The 22,364-nt window shown below is 43.9% G+C and overlaps 2 protein-coding genes across 2 annotated transcripts in view; both read left to right on the plus strand.

The window, feature by feature from the left end:
* The window catches only part of LOC128421970 (zinc finger protein 624-like), a 98,111-nt gene that overhangs the window by 50,355 nt on the left and 25,392 nt on the right, over positions 1 to 22,364 (plus strand). The gene's annotated exons all lie outside the window — the stretch shown is intronic.
* On the plus strand, positions 7,659 to 14,407 carry LOC128421992 (zinc finger and SCAN domain-containing protein 2-like). Its single transcript, XM_053405414.1, has 2 exons — positions 7,659 to 7,911; positions 13,099 to 14,407. Exon 2 carries the CDS (start codon positions 13,222 to 13,224, stop codon positions 14,350 to 14,352), a length of 1,131 nt encoding a protein of 376 aa, XP_053261389.1. The 5' UTR covers positions 7,659 to 7,911; positions 13,099 to 13,221; the 3' UTR covers positions 14,353 to 14,407.

Raw genomic sequence — 22,364 nt, forward strand, 5'->3', positions numbered from 1 at the left:
CCACCATCTCGTCCTCTGTCGTCCCCTTCTCCTTGTGCCCTCCATCTTTCCCAACATCAGGGTCTTTTCCAGGGAGTCTTCTCTTCACATGAGGTGGCCAAAGTATTGGAGCTTCAGCTTCAGGATCTGTCCTTCCAGTGAGCACTCAGGGCTGATTTCCTTCAGAATGGAGAGGTTTGATCTTCTTGCAGTCCACCAGACTCTCAAGAGTCTCCTCCAGCACCAGAATTCAAAAGCATCCATTCTTCGGCCATCAGCCTTCTTTATGGTCCAACTCTCACTTCCATACATTACTACTGGGGAAAAACTGAGAATTAAACACCAGTTATTAACAGATAAAAATGAGATAGGAGGTTTTTCATTGCCAGATTTGGAATTTTACCATGTGGTGGCAGGATTGGTTTGGAATTTTACCATGTGGTGGCAGGACTGGATTACACTAAAAGATACAGACCTATTAGACTTGGAAGGCCACGAGAATCAGTCTGGATGGCACGCTTCTTTAATATACGGAAAAGTGAAGGTCCACAGGGGATTTTTGAGCCATGTGATAAGAAAATCGTGATATAAAATCTGGAATAAATATAAAGGAATACTTGAGGCAAAAATACCCTTGTGGACATCACCAAGAGAAGCCAGGGCAGTAAGAAAAAGAAATATGAAAGCAGATTGGCCTACGTTAGGATTAATCCTAGAAATAGATAAAGACAAGCCTACACTGAAAAAATAGGATTAAATTATAAATCCCCTAACGGATTGGCTACAATATTTTCAGTTACACCAAAGATTGGCCATGGATTTAAAAGAAGGAATTGCAAAAGAAACATCTAAATTTGAAAGAGAATTAATTTTTATGAAAGGAAAAAATATTTCAAACATCTATGATTACCTTTTGGAATGGGAAAGAAGAACCAGTCAAGGCAGTTATGGTGAAACGGGCACAGGATTTTGGATACAACATATATATGGATCAGTGGGAGAGATTGTGGAAGGTAGATATTAAATTCACAGCATGCTATAACCTTAGGGAGAACATCATGAAGATGTTCTATAGATGGCATCGTATCCCCTTGAAACTAGCGAAAATGTATAACGGAGGGTCACTGACTTGCTGGATATGTAAAACAGATGTGGGGTCATACATGTGGTGGACTTGTGCAATCTTTAGGGAATTCTGGGATAATATCTATAATGAATTCAAGAAATTATTCAGACTCACTTAAACAACAACCACCAGAGATCTTTCTTTTAGGCATTTTGCCGTTAGAAATTAAAAAAGAAATAAGACCACTGTTCATGTATGTCACCACAGAAGCAAGAATACTTGTGGCGAGGAAGTGGAAAACAATACTGACAATTACAGATTGGCAGATACTCATGTTAGAATATTTACAACAAGCAAAACTGATGGGAAGAGTTAGAGGAGTACTGAACCAGAAAATATTTGGAGAATGGAGAATATTTAAGGATTCTATAAGATCATATTGTACCAACCACACCATATTAGCAGAACTTGAGTGATACTTGTAAACACAACAAATACTGTTTGTGGAGTAGACGGGAACAATATTAAAGAATATAAAACTGTCCCAAAAAAACCGACAGTATAAACAGTACAATGAGAATGATTGCAAGACTCGTTTTGTCAGAATTCTTTTTTATTTAATTAGGAAGATTAAGTTTTTTCATGCACATAAATCTGCTTCTTTCTTTTTCTGTATTTTCTTCTTTCCTTTATTCTTCATTGTTTTTTCTTTAATTTTCTTTTTTTTGCAGTATGAGATTGCAAATTCTTTATATATGTGTGTAATTTAAATCAATAAAGATTATATTTTAAAATAAATAAATTTGTGGCCGGCCTGATCAAGCGTTGCTTCCTCTGGTTAGCCCCGCTGGAACTCCAGTTCTTTCCAGACCCTGGGGTCACTAGAGGACTGGTGGCTCCTCCTGGCAAATGGACTGGTGTGCACTGGATCACCGGTCCTTCCTTGCCCCCAGAATCGGGCAACCGAAGGTCCCATCTGGGGTGCCATCTGTTGTAAACCAAAGCTGCCCTTCTTCCCTTATGGAGGACAAAAGAGCCCTTTATAGAGTCCCTTGTAGGTTCTCCATCGGTAGGAGGAAAGAGCAGAGGCCAACCAGAGACTATTGAGAAGCAAAGCAGCTAGTAAGCCTGATCTTGATTGATCTGCTGCAACAGGGTGCTCCCCTGAGGACGACCCCGAACCAAGGCGTGCCAGCCCTTATATAGACATTTTAAATTTCCTGACCTGGAGCTCCAGACCACCCCTGCATTCATCACAGAAGGGGCGTAACCCAAGACCACCTACTACAAAAATCATACCTACATCACAGAAAAGGCGGTCTACAACAGAAATTTGAATGTTGTTGTTTTTCCTGTCTGCCAGGTTATCTGATAATGCCTTATCTGATTCCCTTTCCTGGTAGTCTGGCCATTCCTTTGAGATGGTGATTACCCAATTCCTGAGACAATGGGAAGGTTCCCTCACGCGCTCCCTCCTTGCAGAGAAAACATTTGCTCAGTTTGGAAGTCTAAATGGTTTCAGAGCGGTCTTCCTATGCTGCTCCAGATATGTGGTCGACATATCTATGTATGCACTTGGTTGGTACATTTTTGAACATTTATTATATATATAAGACCTTAAATTTTTTATTACATGATTCATCCAGCCCAGCCTTTCGCATGATGAATTCTGCATTTATGTTAAATAAGCAGTAAGACAATATACAGCCTTGTCGTACTCCTTTCCCAATTTTGTACCAATCAGTTGTTCCATATCCAGTTCTAACTGTAGCTTCTTGTCCCACAAAGAGATTTCTCAGGAGACAGATGAGGTGATCAGGCACTCCCAATTCTTTAAGAACTTGCCATAGTTTGCTGTGGTCGACACAGTCAAAGGCTTTTGCATAGTCAATGAAGCAGAAGTAGATGTCTTTCTGGAACTCTCTAGCTTTCTCCATAATCCAGTGCATGTTTGCAATTTGGTCTCTGGTTCCTCTGCCTCTTCTAAATCCAGCTTGCACTTCTGGGAGTTCTCAGTCCACATACTGCTTGAGCCTTCCTTGTAGAATTTTAAGCATAACCTTGCTAGCGTGTGAAATGAGTGCAATTGTGCGGTACGTGGAGCATTCTTTGGCCCTGCCCTTCTTTGGGATTGGGAATCATGTGTTGAAATCATTCAGTTTGTACAAACACGACACGCACACACGACATAGGCAACACTTCTGTTATAAATTCATAGAAAATCAGCCGTACATCGGATCTGCACCGTTCGACTTTTATTTTGCACCATGAGGGAAGGACTATCAAAGGGGGGAGACTTGACACAAGGCAGCCAACACGTCCGCAGTGAGCCCTACCCAATTGGCATGCCAACCGTGATGGTCCTAGACAGAAGATCATTCCACTCACAAAGGACCTGCATATGGAAGTGGATTCAGTACGGACTGAAACCCAGGACAGTGACCAGCCCTTCCCTCCGGGGGCAGAAAACAGTGAACTCCTCTTTGTCCTCAGGAATGTAATCATGGGGAGGGGAAAGAAGGAACCGGACAGGTGAGAAGACCCTCAGGTTACCACCACAACTCCTCCTCCTTCAGAGAAGTCACACTTCTCTGAGGTCTCTCAGCCCCACTCACCTCACAGAGTGTTTGCTGGGGGGGAGGAAGGGAAAGGAGAATGTTAGCCGCTTTGAGACTCCTTCGGGTAGTGATAAAGCGGGATATCAAATCCAAACTCTTCTTCTTCTTCTTCTCCCTGAACCCCTCCTCTGTGTGATGTGTCAATGATGTACTCATGATGTAGTCTTGGGGGTGTAGCATGGGGGATTAGCAGCTAATAAAAGTTGGGGTCTTCTTTTGTTGGGGGCTTCCATCTTGTTCCACCTGGTGGCAGGTGGGAGTCCTGTGGAGACAGTCTTCAATCAAGACCTACTGGCTGCTCTTTTGCTCTGCTCTTCCTGGCTGGTCTCCTTGTTTCTTGTCCAAGGGAGCCCTCAGATTTCTCCCTTAAGACATGGAATCTGCTTCTTGCTACAATTGTATCGGCTGCTTTTTGGAGCCTCTTGGCTGTTGTGCATGGACGGTGCCTGTGTCTGTTAACGGAAAAATCTGAGGGCTCCCTTAGACAAAAACAAAGACACCAACCAGGATAACTTGGAGCCAATCAGCAGCCTGTAGGCTTGGCCTTTATTGAACTGTTACAACAGGATGCTCCCCTCACTTGCAGGAGAGAGGAAGGACCCAGAAAAATGCTGTGCAAGGGCTTATAAAGACTTTTGAAATTGCCACCCTGTAGATCAAGACCACCCCCAGAAACATCATACATGCATCACAGAAAGGAGGGGTTGAGGGAGGAGTTGTGGTGGTAACCTGAGTGTCCTGTCACCTGGCTGGTTCCCCATTTCCCCCTCCCCATGAGTACTTTCCAGGTGACAGAGGGGAGTTTGCAGTTTCCCGCCCCCAGAGGGAAGAGCTGATTATTGTCCTTTGTTCCAGTCTGTGCTGAATCCACTCCCATATGCAAGTTCTTTGTGATCTTGATGGTCTTCTGTCTGGGACCATCAGGGTTGGCATAGCAACTGGGCAGGGCTCCTGTGGATGTGCTGGGATGCTGATGGGATTATGGGTGCCCTGTATCAAACCTTCCCCATTTTGTAGTCCGTCCTTCATGGAGTAAAATAAAAGTGGAACAGTGCAAATCCGATGTATGGTTGATTTTCTTGAATTTATAAGAGAAGTATAGCGTATGCAGTGTGTGAGTGTGAGTGAAGTTTGTAGAAACTGAATGATTGGGGGGGGGGTTTCCTGCTACAGTGTCCACGGTCATTGTCCTGGCCTTAGTCAGAGGCTAGGGTGGGGAGCTGGGATTTGGGGGGGTCGTTTAGCTGCCCCCTGTTCCTGGTTTGAACAGCGCCAAGACCTAAAACACGGAGGGATCTAAGCTCGTGGGGTGGGGGAGGGGAGGATGTTGCAATGCAAACCTTGTAGGCGGGACGGGACCCACTTTGCAGCTGGATCTCCGGAACCTTCTCCCCCCCCCCTCAATTCTTTCCCTCCCCTCCCCTCCTCCTCTCACCCCGCCCCCACAACCCCAGATCCCGCCCCCAAACATCCCACCCCTTCCTCCTCCTCCTCCAATCTGGCTCTTCTGCTCCGGGAATGTGTGGGGGGGTGAGCCCCCTCCCAACCTTCTCCCGGAAGTGGAGCTTCCACTCCGGATTGCTGCTCTGCCTCGTAGCTCTAGGGCAGCGCGCTTTCGGAGAGGGGAGGGAGGAGGCAGGGGACCCCCCCCCGTGGATGTTGCAGAAAAAGAAAGGAGAATCGGGAGCGAGGACAAAGAGGTAAAGGGGTCCGGGGGGGGGAGAGGGGAGAAAAGGACCCATAGACCCCTCCAGCTCCCCAAGCGCCTTCCGTGGGGCCTGGATCCCTGCGCGCGTGCTGCGAAGGGGGCATTCCTCGCAGGGCGGATCCCTCACCCCGTTTCCCAGGCTCCGCGCGTCCCATGAAAGGGTTAAGGGGCGCGAGAGACGCCTGGATAGAGACCCCCCAGTCCCTCCCTTGCTCCTGTTCTTGGGGGGGCCCTAGGATGGAGAGATGGGGGCGCAGGGCGAGGTGTCAGTCGCGCTAGAGTGCAGGGGAAACTGCGGGAGAGAGGGAGGGGGAAGGGAAGAGGAGCACTGGGGGGGGGGGAGATAGGAAGACCAGTTTTTTTGGGGGGGCGTCTCAATCGTGGCTTCTTTGGGCAATCTTCGAAGGGGCCGCCTTGCCTTCTCCCTCCCCCCCAGGAATCAAGCCCCCCTTCAAGGCGACCAGAGAGGGATCCCTGGAAAGTGGGGGTCCTGTCCCCCCACCCCTTCCTTCCTGCAAGCTCCATCCTCTGCTCGCCCCCATAAACCCCTGTCGAGACACAGCGCTTCTGCCCAGTCCAACCATTAGTCCCCTGGAGAGGAGAGGAAATCCCGAGAGGGGAGGGGGGAGGCCTTCTCAGAAGCGGCTCTTGGTTTTGGCAATCCCACCCAGGAAGCAGCCAGAAACCTTTTCCTCTCTCTCAGGCTTCCATCTTTAATGTCTTTTCCTCTGAGGATGAGGATAATGTACACCTGGCTCTCAGGATTGATATAGAAGTCAAAAGCATTTTTGCTCCTCTTATTCTTTGTAGGCAGTGTCAGAGTGACTGACAAGCTGAGATAAAACCCATCAGCATCTGATGACAGCGACTCCATGAATCTTCCCAGTCAAAGGACCCATTTTCATGATAGACAGTGCCTGGGGCTGGAGGCTCTACACACAGGATGTGCCTGTGCAGGCCAAAGACTGCCAGTATTAGCACAGGTGAGGTGTGTGACCTTCCCAGATTTACAGACTGTATGTGAATGGGATTATCATTTACGGCAACCCTGTGATTTTCTCCACCCATAACATTTCGTAAGCTAATATTGCAGTAAAAATTCCAAAATAACTACAAAAAATCACACGATAATAATAGTAGTACAGTGGTACCTCAGGTTAAGAACTGAATTCGTTCTGGAGGTCTGTTCTTAACCTGAAACTGTTCTTAATCTGTGGTACCACTTTAGCTAATGGGGTCTCCTGCTGCCGCCACGCAATTTCTGTTCTCATCCTGAAGCAAAGTTCTTAACCCAAGGTATTATTTCTGGGTTAGCAGAGTCTGTAACCTGAAGCGTCTGTAACCCGAGGTTCCACTGTAGAAGTTCTAGTATTAGTATCTTCCCCCAGCTGCTCTGGGCAGCTTACAGTACATATAGGTAAAGGTAAAGGGACCCCTGAACATTAGGTGCAGTTATGGCCGACTCTGGGGTTGTGGCGCTCATCTCGCTTTATTGGCTGAGGGAGCCGGCGTATATCTTCCGGGTCATGTGGCCAGCATGACTAAGCCACTTCTGGAGAACCAGAGCAGCGCACGGAAACACCGTTTACCTTCCCGCCGGAGCAGTACCTATTTATCTACTTGCTCTTTGATGTGCTTTGGAACTGCTAGGTTGGCAGGAGCAGGGACCGAGCAACGGGAGCTCACCCCATCGCGGGGATTCGAACCGCCAACCTTCTGATCAGGAAGTCCTAGGCTCTATGGTTTAACCCACAACGACACCCAGCTGTCTTCTAAATGTCAGATGGTTGCCTGTTTCCTTGCCCTCTGAAGGGAGGGCATTCCATGGGGCAGGAGGCCCTCTGCCTGGTTCCCTGGAACTTCACTTCTAACAGCAAGGGAACCAGCAGAAGACCCTCGGAGGCGGACCTTCCTGTGCAGACTGAGCAACGGGGATGAAGATGCTCCTTCAGGTCCACAGGGCCAAAGCTGTTGAGGGCTTTAGGTTGCAGATCTTGCTCCTCCATAATGATCGATGTATAGTTAGCAGAGTAGGAGAAAACACTCAGAGGCAGCAAAAAATTAATTCAACTGAGAAATTTATTACTGAAGACACATAAGCATAACAGGACCCAAAAAATAGCAAAAATGTAACTCGCAGTAAAACCCTGACTTAGCATACCAAAACAGCACTCAAGTAAGAAACAGACAGAGTAGAGTAATATCAGAATATGAAGTGGGAGCAGGCACATTTCAATACTGTAATTTATATATAATTCAATGTCAGAGTAACCCTGGGACTAGATAACAAACCTCCAGGTGGACGTGCCCCATCTGCCCTTCACTTTCCTCTTCCGCACGGGCAGAATCTGCCTTCTGGACTGTGGGATTCACGGTTGTTCTCCTCCTCTCCATCCACCAGGGCTTGACTTCAGGTGCAGCAGAATTCCCCAGCCCCCCAAGGATTTGAGACCCATCAGCTTTCCTCACCTGGTTTAGCCGGCCGGTTGAAGCCGTTGCTTGAACCCCTGTTGCATGCTGACAGCTTCTGGAAGCCACAGGTGAGAGCTGAGTGCAGGGTGGGCATCAAGGGTGGAAAAATGACCCCAGAAGGTGCAGGACATGTCCCCCACCCAAGGAACTACTTATCCCCAACACCCCATGACATCTAGATCCAGGTAGGTAGCCGTGTTGGTATGACACAGTTGAAATAAAAAATTACAAAATATTCCCGTAGCACCTTAGAGACCAACTAAGTTTGTTCTAGGTATAAGCTTTCGTGTGCATGCACACTTCTTCAGATACACTGAAACAGATGTCACCAGACCCTTATATATCATGGGAGGGTGGGGTGGGGGTGTTCCTCATAAGGGTACTCCTACTACCATCTCCCACTACCCTTCACTATATGAAGAAGTGTGCATGCACACCAAAGCTTATACCTAAAACAAACTTAGTTGGTCTCTAAGGTGCTACTGGACTATCTGGCTACCTACCATTAAGTACAGTTATCTCCTTGCCTTGAATATCCTGCTTTTCAGTGCCTGATTAGGATAGTCCTCTGTCAGAAGACAAGCACAGGATCAGGCAGCACATCATCATTATATATTTTTTTTAAAAAAGATATTTATTAGAGTTTTACAAAAAACAAAGATTTACAGAATAAAAGAAAAACCAAGAAAAAGAAAAATTTAAAAATACATAAAAAAGAAAAAATAGAAAAATACAAAAAACAAATCCCTTTTTGATGTTTTTAAGCTCATTTGCTTGTTTCCTTGACCTCCTCACACCTCCCCTTTTTGCATTCCCATTTACATAATCAATTCAGCAAATCCTTACCCTCTTTCATTTATCTTAACTCTATATCCTAACATATTATAACTCTATCTTTTCATCCATTTATCAATTCATTTGCATATTCTTATTAACTTTTGTTGCTGAATACCACTTATTGCCAATCCGAACATAATTTTAACATTCATTAATTTTACAATATTTCTGAAGATAGTCTTTAAATTTCTTCCAGTCTTCCTCCACCACCTCTTCTCCCAGGTCTCGGATTCTGCCAGTCATTTCCGCCAGTTCCATATAGTCCATCATCTTCATCTGCCACTCTTCCAGGGTGGGTAGATCTTGTGTCTTCCAATACTTCGCAATAAGTATTCTTGCTGCTGTTGTTGCATACATAAAGAAAGTTCTGTCCTTCTTTGGCACCAATTGGCCGACAATGCCCAGAAGGAAGGCCTCTGGTTTCTTCAGGAAGGTATATTTAAATACCTTTTTCATTTCATTATAGATCATTTCCCAGAAAGCCTTAATTCTTGGGCACGTCCACCAAAGGTGAAAGAATGTACCTTCAGTTTCTTTACATTTCCAACATTTATTATCGGGCAAATGATATATTTTTGCAAGCTTGACTGGGGTCATGTACCACCTGTATATCATTTGCATAATATTCTCTCTTAAGGCATTACATGCCGTAAATTTCATACCTGTGGTCCACAACTGTTCCCAGTCAGCAAACATGATGTTATGACCGATATCCTGTGCCCATTTAATCATTGCAGATTTAACCGTTTCATCCTGCGCATTCCATTTTAACAGCAAGTTATACATTCTTGAAAGTATCTTAGTTTTGGGATCTAACAGTTCTGTTTCCAATTTTGATTTTCCCACCTGGAAGCCAATTTTTTTGTCCAAATTATAGGCCTCTCTTATTTGATAATAATGAAGCCAATCTCGCACTTTATCTTTTAATTTCTCAAAACTCTGCAATTTCAATTTGTCTCCTTCTTGTTCCAATATTTCCCAATATTTCGGCCATTTGGCCTCCATATTGAGTTTTTTTTTGAGCCTTCGCTTCCATTGGTGACAACCAAGTCTTTGTATCTTATCCAGACATTGAACAATGCTTTCCTGACAATATGGTTTTTGAATGCTTTATGTGCTTTAACCTTGTCGTACCACAAATATGCATGCCACCCAAAGACATTGTTAAAACCTTCTAAATCCAAAATGTCTGTCTTCTCAAGAAGCAGCCATTCTTTCAGCCAGCAAAATGCGGCCGATTCATAATAAAGTTTAAGGTCTGGCAGGGCAAATCCACCTCTTTCTTTTGCATCAGTTAATATTTTAAATTTTATTCTGGGCTTCTTGCCCTGCCAGACAAATCTAGAAATGTCTCTCTGCCACTTCTTGAAACAGTCCATCTTGTCCAAAATTTGCAAAGATTGAAACAAAAATAACATTTTTGGCAATACATTCATCTTTATAGCCGCAATTCTGCCCAACAAGGAAAGCTTCAAGTTTGACCATATTTCTAAATCTTTTTTCACTTCTGTCCAACATTTCTCATAATTATCTTTAAATAAATTTAAGTTCTTAGCAGTCATGTTAACCCCCAAATATTTAACTTTCTTCACTAATGTTAAACCTGTCTCCTTCTGAAACCTCTCTTTCTCAATTGGTGTTAAATTTTTCTCAAGAACTTTAGTTTTTGACTTGTTCAACTTAAATCCTGCCACCTGACCAAATTCTTGAATCAGTTCTAAAACTCTTTTCGTACTAGATTCTGGCTCCTGTAATGTTAAAACTAGGTCATCTGCAAAAACCTTCAGTTTGTATTGTTTAGCTCCGACCTGAATACCTTTAATCAAACGGTCCCTTCTAATCATATTTAATAAAACCTCCAGGACTGAAATAAAAAGCAATGGGGAAATTGGGCAACCTTGTCGTGTACCTTTCTCTATCTTAAATTCCTCTGTCACCACGTTGTTAACAATTAGCTTAGCCTTTTGTTCTGAGTAAATTGCACTTATACCATTTTCAAACCCTTGGCCCACCCCCATCCCCTGAAGATTTTTCTTCATAAAACTCCAAGAAATGTTGTCAAAGGCTTTCTCCGCATCTATAAAAATTAAAACTGCTTTAGTGTTTATTGTGATGGGATGATGAGCTGCTTGTGCGTAAAATTTCTAGTCCCTCAGGGTTTGGCTAAGTCCACAAACCCCTGTCTGTAACGGAGCTCCATCAGCATGGCTCCGTCAGTCGCTGGCAGAGCCCGACAGTGGGCGTTTACGGAATTTCTTCCAGCATAAAAGCTCCTTAACGGAAACACGCCTTCTGGACTCTCTGCGTGACAGTTTCCGGCGAGGAGTGGGTGTCCCTATAGGAGGTCCTGAAACCTCCCCACTGTTCTCGCTGGAATTGTCTCTGAGCCATCCCTCCGACTCACTTTCCCTTGGAGCTCTTTCTCTCCCCCTGCTGGTTCCCTCCTCAGCTGATAAGTCTCTCCCAACCTCTGGGAGCCCTTGCACCTCCGTTTCTTCCGATGACAGTTCCCTGACATTTATGTTCACTTGCAGCTTCTCCAAAATGTTAATTATATTCCTCGTATTGTCAGACAGGTGTCTACCTGGGAGAAAGCCAGCTTGGTCCTTATGAATCTCTTCCACTAATACTTTTTTTAACCTATTAGCCAAAATATCAGCAAATATTTTGTAATCCACATTGAGCAGGGATATGGGGCGGTAGTTCTTAAGTTGCGTCTTTTCAGACTCAGTTTTCGGTATAAGTGTAATGTAGGCTTCCTGCCACGACTCCGGTGCCTTTTTCCCCTCTAAAATTTCATTGCAGACCTCCTTTAGTGGCCGAATTAACCAATCTTTCAAAGATCTATAGTATTTGGAGGTTAAGCCATCTGGCCCCGGAGATTTGCCCAACTGCATATTCTGAATGGCACCTTCCACCTCCTGTTCTGTAATTTTATGGCTCAACATTGTCTTATTTTCTTGAGAGATTTTTTGTAATCCATTTTTTCTCAAAAATTGGTCTAGATCAGTCTCTTCCTGTGGCCCTTGTGTATATAGTTGTTTAAAATATCTCTGGAAACACTTTCTAATTTCCAATGGATTCTGTATGTTCTTTCCATCTACATCCAAATTTGTGATGGTATTTAATTTCTGTCTTTTCTTCATCTGCCAAGCTAGCAGTTTCCCACATTTGTTAGCCGATTCAAATGTCTTTTGTCTCCTCTGCTTAATTTTCCATTCCACTTCCTGGTTTATCATTTTCATGTATTGTACTTGACATAACTTAATTTCTCTCAGAATCTCTTGCGATTTTGGTTTCGCTCTTAGTTTCTTCTCTCCCTCTTTTATTTTTTCCAAAATTTTGTCTTTTTTCTCATTTTGAGTTCTCTTCTTTATTGCATTCTGTTGAATCAGAAACCCTCTCATAACCGCTTTACTTGCGTCCCAGATTGTCCTTTTTTCAACCGTAGTATTCAAATTTATCTCAAAATAGTCTCTCAATGTTTTTTGGGCTTTCTTAATCACCTCCTGATCTCTAAACAAGGTGTCATTCATCCTCCATCTGAAGGAACCGATTGGTGTTAATTTCATCTCCATCTTCACTGCATTATGGTCGGAGCAACTTTTTGGGCAAATTTCCACTTTTCGAGTCTTAGGTGCCAGTCCTCTAGTTATCCATATTTGGTCAATTTTTGTCCAGGTCATATTGGCTTCAGAAAAGAATGTTCCCTCTCTTCCAAGGGGGTTCTTGGTTCTCCAAATATCAATCAAGTCCATATTGTCAGTCAATTCAAAAAAGGTTTTTGGTAATCTGCCATCTTTAGTTACCACCTGTCTCTGTAACTTATCCATGAGCACATCATCATTATAAAGAACCATTGGGGTGGGTGTTTCCATTTGGGATTCCCATGTGCCAGCTGCTTTCCTTCTGCTTCTCCTGCTCTCTCCATGCAATGTCAGGCATGTAGACAGAGGTCCATCTCCAAGAACAGGAGCTTCCCTGAACACCCATTCAGCTGACCCCAAGCACCAAGCCTTGTCACTAGTTCTCTGACTGACCCAGACCACAGTCCCTGGAAGAGATGTAGGCCTGAGCCTCCCAGAATGGTCCATATGGACCTCCTGAGGTCAGTGGGACTGTGCAGGTGATTCATGAAGATCTAGAGGTGGAAACGGGGGCAGCCACTTGATTTGAAAGGCAATCTCAGAGGACAACGGTATTCCAAGAACATGCTGTGTTATTAAAGATGATTGAGGATTATGAAAGTTTCCTGATGCATTACTACCATTTGACATCATACCATTTTCATTTCCTAAAAATTGGGAACATGACTAGGACATGGGAGAATGCAGGAGATGTTGAAATAGGAGAAGGTGCTAATGGCGATTGATGTGCCCTTTTTTTTCCCTGTGTTCTCTTTCTTGAAACCCAAACAGGATTTCCTTTCTGCCCACTCTGAAAAAGGTGATGGAGAAGACAGAATTGCAGGGGACAGGGCACCTTTCATTTCATTAGGAATAGCCATTAAAATGTGTGAAATGTGGAATATGTCTCACTGAATGAGCACACATAGTTCACATCAACGAACACAAAAAGCAAAGAACCCATTTAAAGGTATGGAGTGCAGAAAGAGCTTCTCTTTCAATGCAAAACTTAGAACACACCAGCAGACTCACACAGGGGAGAAACCATTTAAATGCATGGAGTGTGGAAAGAGCTTCAATCAGAGTGGACACCTTAGAGGTCATCTACGGACTCACACAGGGGAGAAACCATTTCAATGTATCGAGTGTGGAAAGACCTTTAGTGAAAATGGAAGCCTTAGGAAACATCAACGGACTCACACAGGGGAGAAACCATATAAATGTATTGAGTGTGGAAAGAGCTTTAGTTTTAGTGGAAGATTTAGAACACATCAACGGACTCACACAGGGGAGAAACCATTTCAATGTATCGAGTGTGGAAAGACCTTTAGTGAAAATGGAAGCCTTAGAACACATCAACGGACTCACACAGGGGAGAAACCATATAAATGCATCGAGTGTGGAAAGAGCTTTAGTTTTAGTGGAAGCCTTAGAACACATCAACGGACTCACACAGGGGAGAAACCATTTCAATGTATCGAGTGTGGAAAGACCTTTAGTGAAAATGGAAGCCTTAGAACACATCAACGGACTCACACAGGGGAGAAACTATTTAAATGCATGGAGTGTGGAAAGAGCTTTAGTGAAAATGGAAGCCTTAGGAAACATCAACGAACTCATACAGGGGAGAAACCATTTAAATGCATGGAGTGTGGAAAGGACTTCAGTCAGAATGGACACCTTAGGAAACATCAACGGACTCACACGGGGGAGAAACCATATATATGTATGGAGTGTGGAAAGAGCTTTAGTGAAAATGGAAGCCTTAGGAAACATCAACGGACTCACACAGGGGAGAAACCATATAAATGTATTGAGTGTGGAAAGACCTTTGGTGAAAATGGAAGCCTTAGGAAACATCAATGGACTCACACAGGGGAGAAACCATTTAAATGCATGGAGTGTGGAAAGAGCTTCAATCGGAGTGGAAACCTTAGAAATCATCAACGGACTCACACAGGGGAGAAACCATTTAAATGTATCGAGTGTGGAAAGAGCTTCTGTCAGAGTCAAAATCAGCAGGCTCATGGACAGGAAGAACTTTAAGAGTTGAAACCCTTCAAACCATCAAAAAACTCAGAGAAGCAGTTTAAGTGAAAAGACTGCAAAACGTGCTTTATTTATTACGGAGTATTTAAGGAACAGGGATTTGAGTGGCTCTGTGGGTTAAACCACAGAACCTAGGACATGCCGATCAGAAGGTCGGCGGTTCGAATCCCCGCGATGGGGTGTGCTCCCGTTGCTCGGTCCCTGCTCCTGCCAACCTAGCAGTTCAAAAGCACGTCAAAGTGCAAGTAGATAAGTAGGTACTGCTCCGGCGGGAAGGTAAACGGCGTTTCCGTGCGCTGCTCTGGTTCGCCAGAAGCGGATCAGTCATGCTGGCCACATGACCCAGAAGTTGTACCCTGGCTCCCTCGGCCAATAAAGCAAGATGAGCGCCGCAACCCCAGAGTTGGTCACGACTGGACCTAATGGTCAGGGGTCCCTTTACCTTTACCTTTATTTAAGGTACATCCAGGGACTCTCACATGGGAGAACCCATTTAGACGTATGGAGTGTGGGACGTCTTCCTCTCAGAGTCCACTCTGAGCATTGAACTCAGCAGGAAATCATTCCTAAAAGCATGAGGTACCGTATTTTTCGCACGATTGGACGCACCGGACCATAGGACGCACCTAGTTTTGAGGGGGGAAAAGCAAGGAAAAAATATGATCCCCCCCCCCCGCAGCTCTGGGAGCAGTGGACAGGCTGCACGCAGCCTGTGCGCTACTCCAAGACCTTCTCCCTGCTTTTGCGGGAGGTGGCGGAATTCCCCCACCTCCCGCAAAAGCCCGCAGGAGGGAGAAGGGACGGACTCGGCCAGTCAGTCCCTTCTCCCTCCTTGGGGAAAAGCCCCCAAGAGCTGCGCGCTCTTTAAAGGCTGCGCGGCTCCTGCGGGCTTTTCTAGGAGGTGGGGGAATTCCCCCACCTCCTAGAAAAGCCAGCAGAAGCCGTGGAGCCCCTTTAAAGAGCGCACGGCTTTTGCCTGCTTCTGCGGGAGGTGGGGGAATTCCCTCATCTCCCGCAAAAGCCCGCAGGAGGGAGAAGGGACTGACTCGGCCAGTCAGTTCCTTCTCCCTCCTTGGGGAAAAGCCCCCAAGAGCCGCTCGCTCTTTAAAGGGTGCGCGGCTCCTGCGGGCTTTTCTAGGAGGTGGGGGAATTCCCCCACCTCCTAGAAAAGCCAGCAGAAGCCACGGAGCCCCTTTAAAGAGCGCGGGGCTTTTGCCTGCTTTTGCGGGAGGTGGGGGAATTCCCCCATCTCCCGCAAAAGCCCACAGTAGGGTTGGAGAGTAGCGGGAAGGCGTCGCGCGCCTCCCTGCTGCCCCCCATCCTCTGGGGCTGGCGATGGGGGAAGCGCTGCTTTCCCCACCGCCAGCCTCAAAGAGCAGACACTCCTGGCTTCAGCGGAAGCAACGCGAAGCCTCCGGAGCGCAGGCTTCGGAGGCTTTGCCTTGCTATCGCTGAAGCCAGGGAGCCTGCATTCGCTCCATAGGACGCACACACATTTCCCCTTCATTTTTGGAGGGGAAAAAGTGCGTCCTATAGAGCGAAAAATACGGTATATGCAAACCTCTGGTGTTTATATGTAAAACTGTATAATAATGAAATAATGAAGGCAACATCTCAGAATAGTGAGTATAATTTTAGATGAAAGTACCTTTGGTTTATGCACCAAACTCTGTCACCCCCCCACCACCACATGATCTCCAAGCACTGCTTCTTCACCAGAACTTCATCGCTGCCTCCTGCGCGTTCTGAAGAAAATTTGAAATACTGAAATTTCCCCCCAAGCCTAATTTCAAGAGGGGGGAGGAGGGGCTGCAGGTACCAGGGAAATCTCCTGGGGGGGTCATCTTCACTCATGAACCCCATGGGGCAACCCCAGAGCTCCTGCTCATTCTGGGGTTTGGGGAAGATAGTATATAGAGGAAACAGGGTTTGGTGAGCAGGAAGAGTCTGGGGCAGAGAGCAGTTCAGGCTCAGAGGGAGGAGAGGAGGGGGCCAGGAGACCCAGAGGAGGCCGGCTGCTGAAGCATCCAGGGAGACCCCCTCCTGCTGCAACCAGCACATGCCTTTGAGTCTGTCGGTTAGAACTCTTAGAATGTGGGGATCCCATTTTTCAACCAAAGCAAAACCCCGCTAGCCTTTTCCCAGGTCTTTCCTGACCTGACAGTCGTTCGTCTTCTCTACGAAGGACTCTACAAAGTCCTTCTCCCTCTTTATCCTATGGGGTCCCACCAACCTTTTCTGCCTCTTACACTCTAGGGAAAAGATTCCCTTTCCATTGGACACCTGGCAGCCCAGTGCCAAATCCGGCTGCTCCAGAGAGAATGGAAAGGAACTGTAAACGCCCTTGCGCTCTGACGTGCACCAGTCACTTCCTCCTGGATCTTGGTGCTGCCGGTGCAGCTGCATTTACAAGAAAAAGAGAAATTGGAAACCGAGCACAAGTCCCTTGCTATCCATACTGGCCATTGGACCAGCCTTGGGGCGTCTTCCTTGGGAAAAAGGTAAAGTTTTTGATCTTAGGTTCCCTGACAGGGAATGAGAGCTTTGATTGGCATTCTCCCCTTGCAGTTAATTGCCTCTCTAATTGCAGAACCCCAATTCTCCCGTTCTCCCCTCCCCCTCCTAGCTACCTCTTGCCAGGAAGGCTGGGAGTGAAGACCGTAAGCAAAAGATACAGCAAAGGATGAGAATCTTGGTTGCTGGGTGTTTCAGAGAATCCCACCCACAATCTTCTCCATTCCTAGACCCACGTCCGCATGTGCTGCTTCTGGCCATCCCAGGGTCTTCTTCTTTTTTTTTAATATGCTTTTTATTAAGTTTTCATTTTAAATACACCAACACCAACAAACAAATATTTGAAATCTTTTTACATCCATCTTACTTTATGCTCCATAGAGCCATTGACTTCGCTCCTTCCCTTCCGTAGGTTTTCTTATTCCAATCTTTAATTCACAGATTCATTAGTAAAAGACTAAACCATGACATAAGATTTATTTCAGTCCTGCTAACGTCTTCAGATTTCTACAGTTCTCTTTTTTTTAATAAATATTTATTAAGTTTTCCAATTTTATGCAAACACAAAAAGAAAAAGAAAAAGAAAAATATTAAAAACAAAACAATTTCAATAACAATTTTTCAATAACATGTTTCTTTGACTTCCTCATACCTCCCCTTCTTGTTTTCTAGTTCAAATTGTTAATCCAGCAAATCCTAATCTCTTAACATTCCTTTTAATTAACACCTTATTTTCCAATCAACTTTTTAAATTTTATGACTTAAACAATTTTAATCCCTGTTATCTTTATCATAACAGCTAGAAACCACAAAAGTTCAATCCAGCATCTTTTCAAAGTTCATTAATTTTGTAATATTTCTGTAAATAATCCTTAAATTTCTTCCAATCTTCTTCTGCCGACTCTTCTCCCTGGTCGCGGATTCTGCCGGTCATTTCTGCCAGTCCCATACAGTCAATCAACTTCATCTGCCATTCTTCCAGAGTGGGTAGATCTTGAGTCTTCCAGTGCTTTGCTATAAGTATTCTTGCTGCCGTTGTAGCATACAGTTCTCACTTACATAGACCATAAATTTACTCCATTCTTTTTGGTACTTTGTTTCCTTTTTTTGCACTTGTGCAAAAAAAATGAGAGGCAACAATACAAGATGGGTGACACCTGGCTTGAGAGCAGTACATGTGAAAAGGATCTAGGAGTCTTGGTTGACCACAAACTTGACATGAGCCAACAGTGTGATGCAGCAGCTAAAAAAGCCAATGCAATTCTGGGCTGCATCAATAGGAGTATAGCATCTAGGTCAAGGGAAGTAGTAGTGCCACTGTATTCTGCTCTGGTCAGACCTCACCTGGAGTACTGTGTCCAGTTCTGGGCACCACAGTTCAAGAAGGACACTGACAAACTGGAACGTGTCCAGAGGAGGGCAACCAAAATGGTCAAAGGCCTGGAAACGATGCCTTATGAGGAACGGCTAAAGGAACTGGGCATGTTGAGCCTGGAGAAGAGGAGGTTAAGGCATGATATGATAGCCATATTCAAATATATAAAAGGATGTCAAATAGAGGAGGGAGAAAGGTTGTTTTCTGCTGCTCCAGAGAAGCGGACACGGAGCAATGGATCCAAACTACAAGAAAGAAGATTCCAGCTAAACATTAGGAAGAACTTCCTGACAGTAAGAGCTGTTCGACAGTGGAATTTGCTGCCAAGGAGTGTGGTGGAGTCTCCTTCTTTGGAGGTCTTTAAGCAGAGGCTTGACAACCATATGTCAGGAGTGCTCTGATGGTGTTTCCTGCTTGGCAGGGGGTTGGACTCGATGGCCCTTGTGGTCTCTTCCAACTCTATGATTCCATGATTCCCCCTGACTGCGAATCCTGTGTGTCAGTTTTGCTAGTTCCGCGTCCTCGACCAACTTTGTCTGCCACTCCTTTACAGTCGGTATCTCCTGTGTTTTCCACTTTTGGTCTATCAGAACTCTGGCTACTGTCGTAGCATACATATATAGTCTTTGGTCCGTCTTCTTAATATCCTCTCCTATCAAACCTAGCAGTAGTTCTTCGGGCTTTTTGATTCATTATAGATCAATTCCCAAAACTCTTTCATTTGATCACATGCTCACCGCATGTGGTAAAAATCACCATCCTTTTCTTTACATTTCCAACAGATTTTGCTACTCGTCCTGTACATTTTTGCTAGTTTGGTGGGAGTAAGATACCAGCGATAAACCATTTTCATTACGTTCTCTTTTAAAGTAGAGCATGCAGTAAATTTTAAATTCTTATTCCAAAGTTTAAGCCATGCATCATATTCTATATTATGCCCAAAGTCTATTGCCCGTTTTGTCATAGCCTCTTTTATCAATTCATCTTTTGTATTCCATTCTAATAAGAAATTATACATTTTCGAGAGTAGTTTGGTCTTGCTTTCTATAATGTCAATTTGGAATTTCGATTTCTTATCTTCAAATCCTAATTTTTTATCATCCTTAAAAACGTCATTAACTTGATGGTATTGCAACCATCCTGTCAATTTCTCCTCAATACAATTATAGGGGTTCAATTTCCATCCTTTCTCAGATTTCATCAAAATCTCCTCATATGTAGCCCATCTCCCTTCCATATTCCATTTTTTTTACGGTTAACATTTCAACTGGTGAGAGCCACCATGGTGTTTTCCTTTCTAGCAGATTCTTATTTCTGTCCCAGACCTCATATAGGGCACTCCTTAACACATGGTTTGTGAAACCTCTGTGCACTTTCACTTTACCATACCAGAGGTACGAGTGCCACCCATATCTGTTATTATATCCCTCCAGATCTAACAGGTCTGAGTTTTCCAGGGTTATCCAATCCTTTATCCAACACAGACAGGCCGCTTCGTAATAAAGTTTCAAATCAGGTACCGAGAACTCCCCTCTTTCCTTTCTGCCCGTCAGTATTTTAAATTTAATTCTCGTTTTTCTCCCTTGCCATATGAAGTGCCAGAGAACCTTTTGCCATTCTCTAAATTGTCCTAAGCCTCTGATTATCGGAATCGTTTGAAATAAAAATAGCATCTTTGGTAATGTATTCATTTTGATCGCTGATATTCTTCTACTTATGGACAATTTTAATCTATCCCATACTTCCAAATCTCTTTTAATCTCTTTCCACACTGGTTGATAGTTATCATTGAATAAGTTTATATTCTTTGCCGTCTTCCAGATTCCCAAGTATTTTACTTTTTTAATCACCTTAATTTCACTTTCTTGTTCCAACCTTTCTACCTCATTCTTTTCCATATTTTTGACCAGCATTTCCATCTTTGTCTTGTTGAATTTAAATCCTGCCAATTGTCTGAATTTTCCCATTTCTTCCAATGCTTTTTTAACACGTTCCTGAGGTTCATCTAAGGTTAATGCTAAATCGTCTGCATAGGCCTTAAGTTTTAATTCTTTAACACCTATTTTAACTCCATTTATCTCTGATGTTTCTCTCAAATAATTTACTAATACCTCTAGAACCATAATAAACAATAGCGGGGACAGTGGGCACCCCTGTCTGGTACCCTTTGTGATGTCAAATGATTCAGTCAAGGCATTATTCACTATTAGTTTCGCTCTCTTTTCTGAGTAAATTGCTTCAATTCCTCTCAGGAAGGAGCCACCAACCCCCATCATCTCCATACTTTTCTTCATAAATAACCAAGATATATTATCAAATGCTTTTTCAGCATCGATAAACATTAGTGCAGCTGGTTTATCATTTCTTACCTCTAATTATTCCAATGTATTAATAATATGTCTTACAGTATCTTTTAATTGCCTGCCTGGTAAAAAACCTCCTTGGTCTTTATGAATTAGCTCATTTAATATTATTTTCAATCTGTTTGCCATAATGTCCGCAAATAGTTTGTAATCATTCTTTAACAGTGAGATTGGTCTAAAATTTTTAACACTCAAATGATCTGTTTCTTGTTTGGGGATCAACATTATACATGCCTCCTTCCAGGAATTTGGTATTTTTCCTCCTTGTAGAATAGAGTTCATTACTTCACAGAGAACCGGTATCAGTGTTTTGTAATACTTTGAGGTAAGCCCATCCGGTCCTGGGGCTTTACCTTGTTTCATCCTCTTTATTGACCTTTGGATTTCCTGTTTTTTTGTTATTGGGGCATTTAGTTGTTCTCTTTCTTCTGGTGGAATCTGTTTTCCTTTATGTGTTTCCAAGTATCTCTCTATTTTATTTATGTCTTCCTTTTCTTTCCTGTAAAGTTCCTTATAGAATCCTTGGAAGGCTCTTCTTATTTCTTTTGGGTCTTCCATCAATTGTTCTCCTATCCTAATTTTATTAATCATATTTTGACTTTGACGTTTTCTTAGTTGCCATGCCAGTAGCTTCCCAGTTTTGTTGGCTGATTCAAAATACTTCTGTTTCATTTGTTTTAATTTCCATTCCACTTCTTGGTTCACCAACATGGAGAACTGAGTTTGTAACATTTTAATAGTCTGTTTAATTTGTTCATCTTTTGGTTTTCTTACCAATTTTTTCTCATTTTCCGTGAGTTGAGTCACGATTACTAGATTAATTTATGGCTGGCCTGTGGCTGAAAGTAAACTACAAAAAAAAAACTAAATTACTGACAAAAACCCTCACAATGGAAGGGGAAAAAGAACTTCAAGAAAGAAACAGGCCTGGAAATTAAAAATAAGGTTAAATACCTAAGGATCTGGATTTCAAATAAAAGTTTAAATTTATATGAGGATAATTCTAGTAAAGTATCGAAAGAAATTTTAAAAAATATGGAAACCTGGACCAAACTCCATCTCTCACTGTGGGGAAGAGTCTCGGTTGTGAAAATGAATATCCTCCCCAAAATGATTTTCTTATTCCAAACAATGCCCATTTTAGGAGGAATGAATTGTTTTAGGAAGTGGAAAAGGGAAATATCTAGATTTATATAGAGTGGAAAGAAACCGAGAATTGTGTTATTGTTTAGTCGTTTAGTCGTGTCCGCCTCTTCGTGACCCCCTGGACCAGAGCACGCCAGGCACTCCTGTCTTCCACTGCCTCCCTCATGCTGGTAGCTTCGAGAACACTGTCCCACCATCTCGTCCTCTGTCGTCCCCTTCTCCTTGTGCCCTCCATCTTTCCCAACATCAGGGTCTTTTCCAGGGAGTCTTCTCTTCACATGAGGTGGCCAAAGTATTGGAGCTTCAGCTTCAGGATCTGTCCTTCCAGGGAGCACTCAGGGCTGATTTCCTTCAGAATGGAGAGGTTTGATCTTCTTGCAGTCCACGGGACTCTCAAGAGTCTCCTCCAGCACCAGAATTCAAAAGCATCCATTCTTCGGCCATCAGCCTTCTTTATGGTCCAACTCTCACTTCCATACATTACTACTGGGGAAAAACTGACAATTAAACACCAGTTATTAACAGATAAAAATGAGATAGGAGGTTTTTCATTGCCAGATTTGGAATTTTACCATGTGGTGGCAGGATTGGTTTGGAATTTTACCATGTGG

This window comes from Podarcis raffonei, chromosome 10, assembly GCF_027172205.1.
Source record: "Podarcis raffonei isolate rPodRaf1 chromosome 10, rPodRaf1.pri, whole genome shotgun sequence".
Taxonomy (NCBI): Eukaryota; Metazoa; Chordata; class Lepidosauria; order Squamata; family Lacertidae; genus Podarcis; species Podarcis raffonei.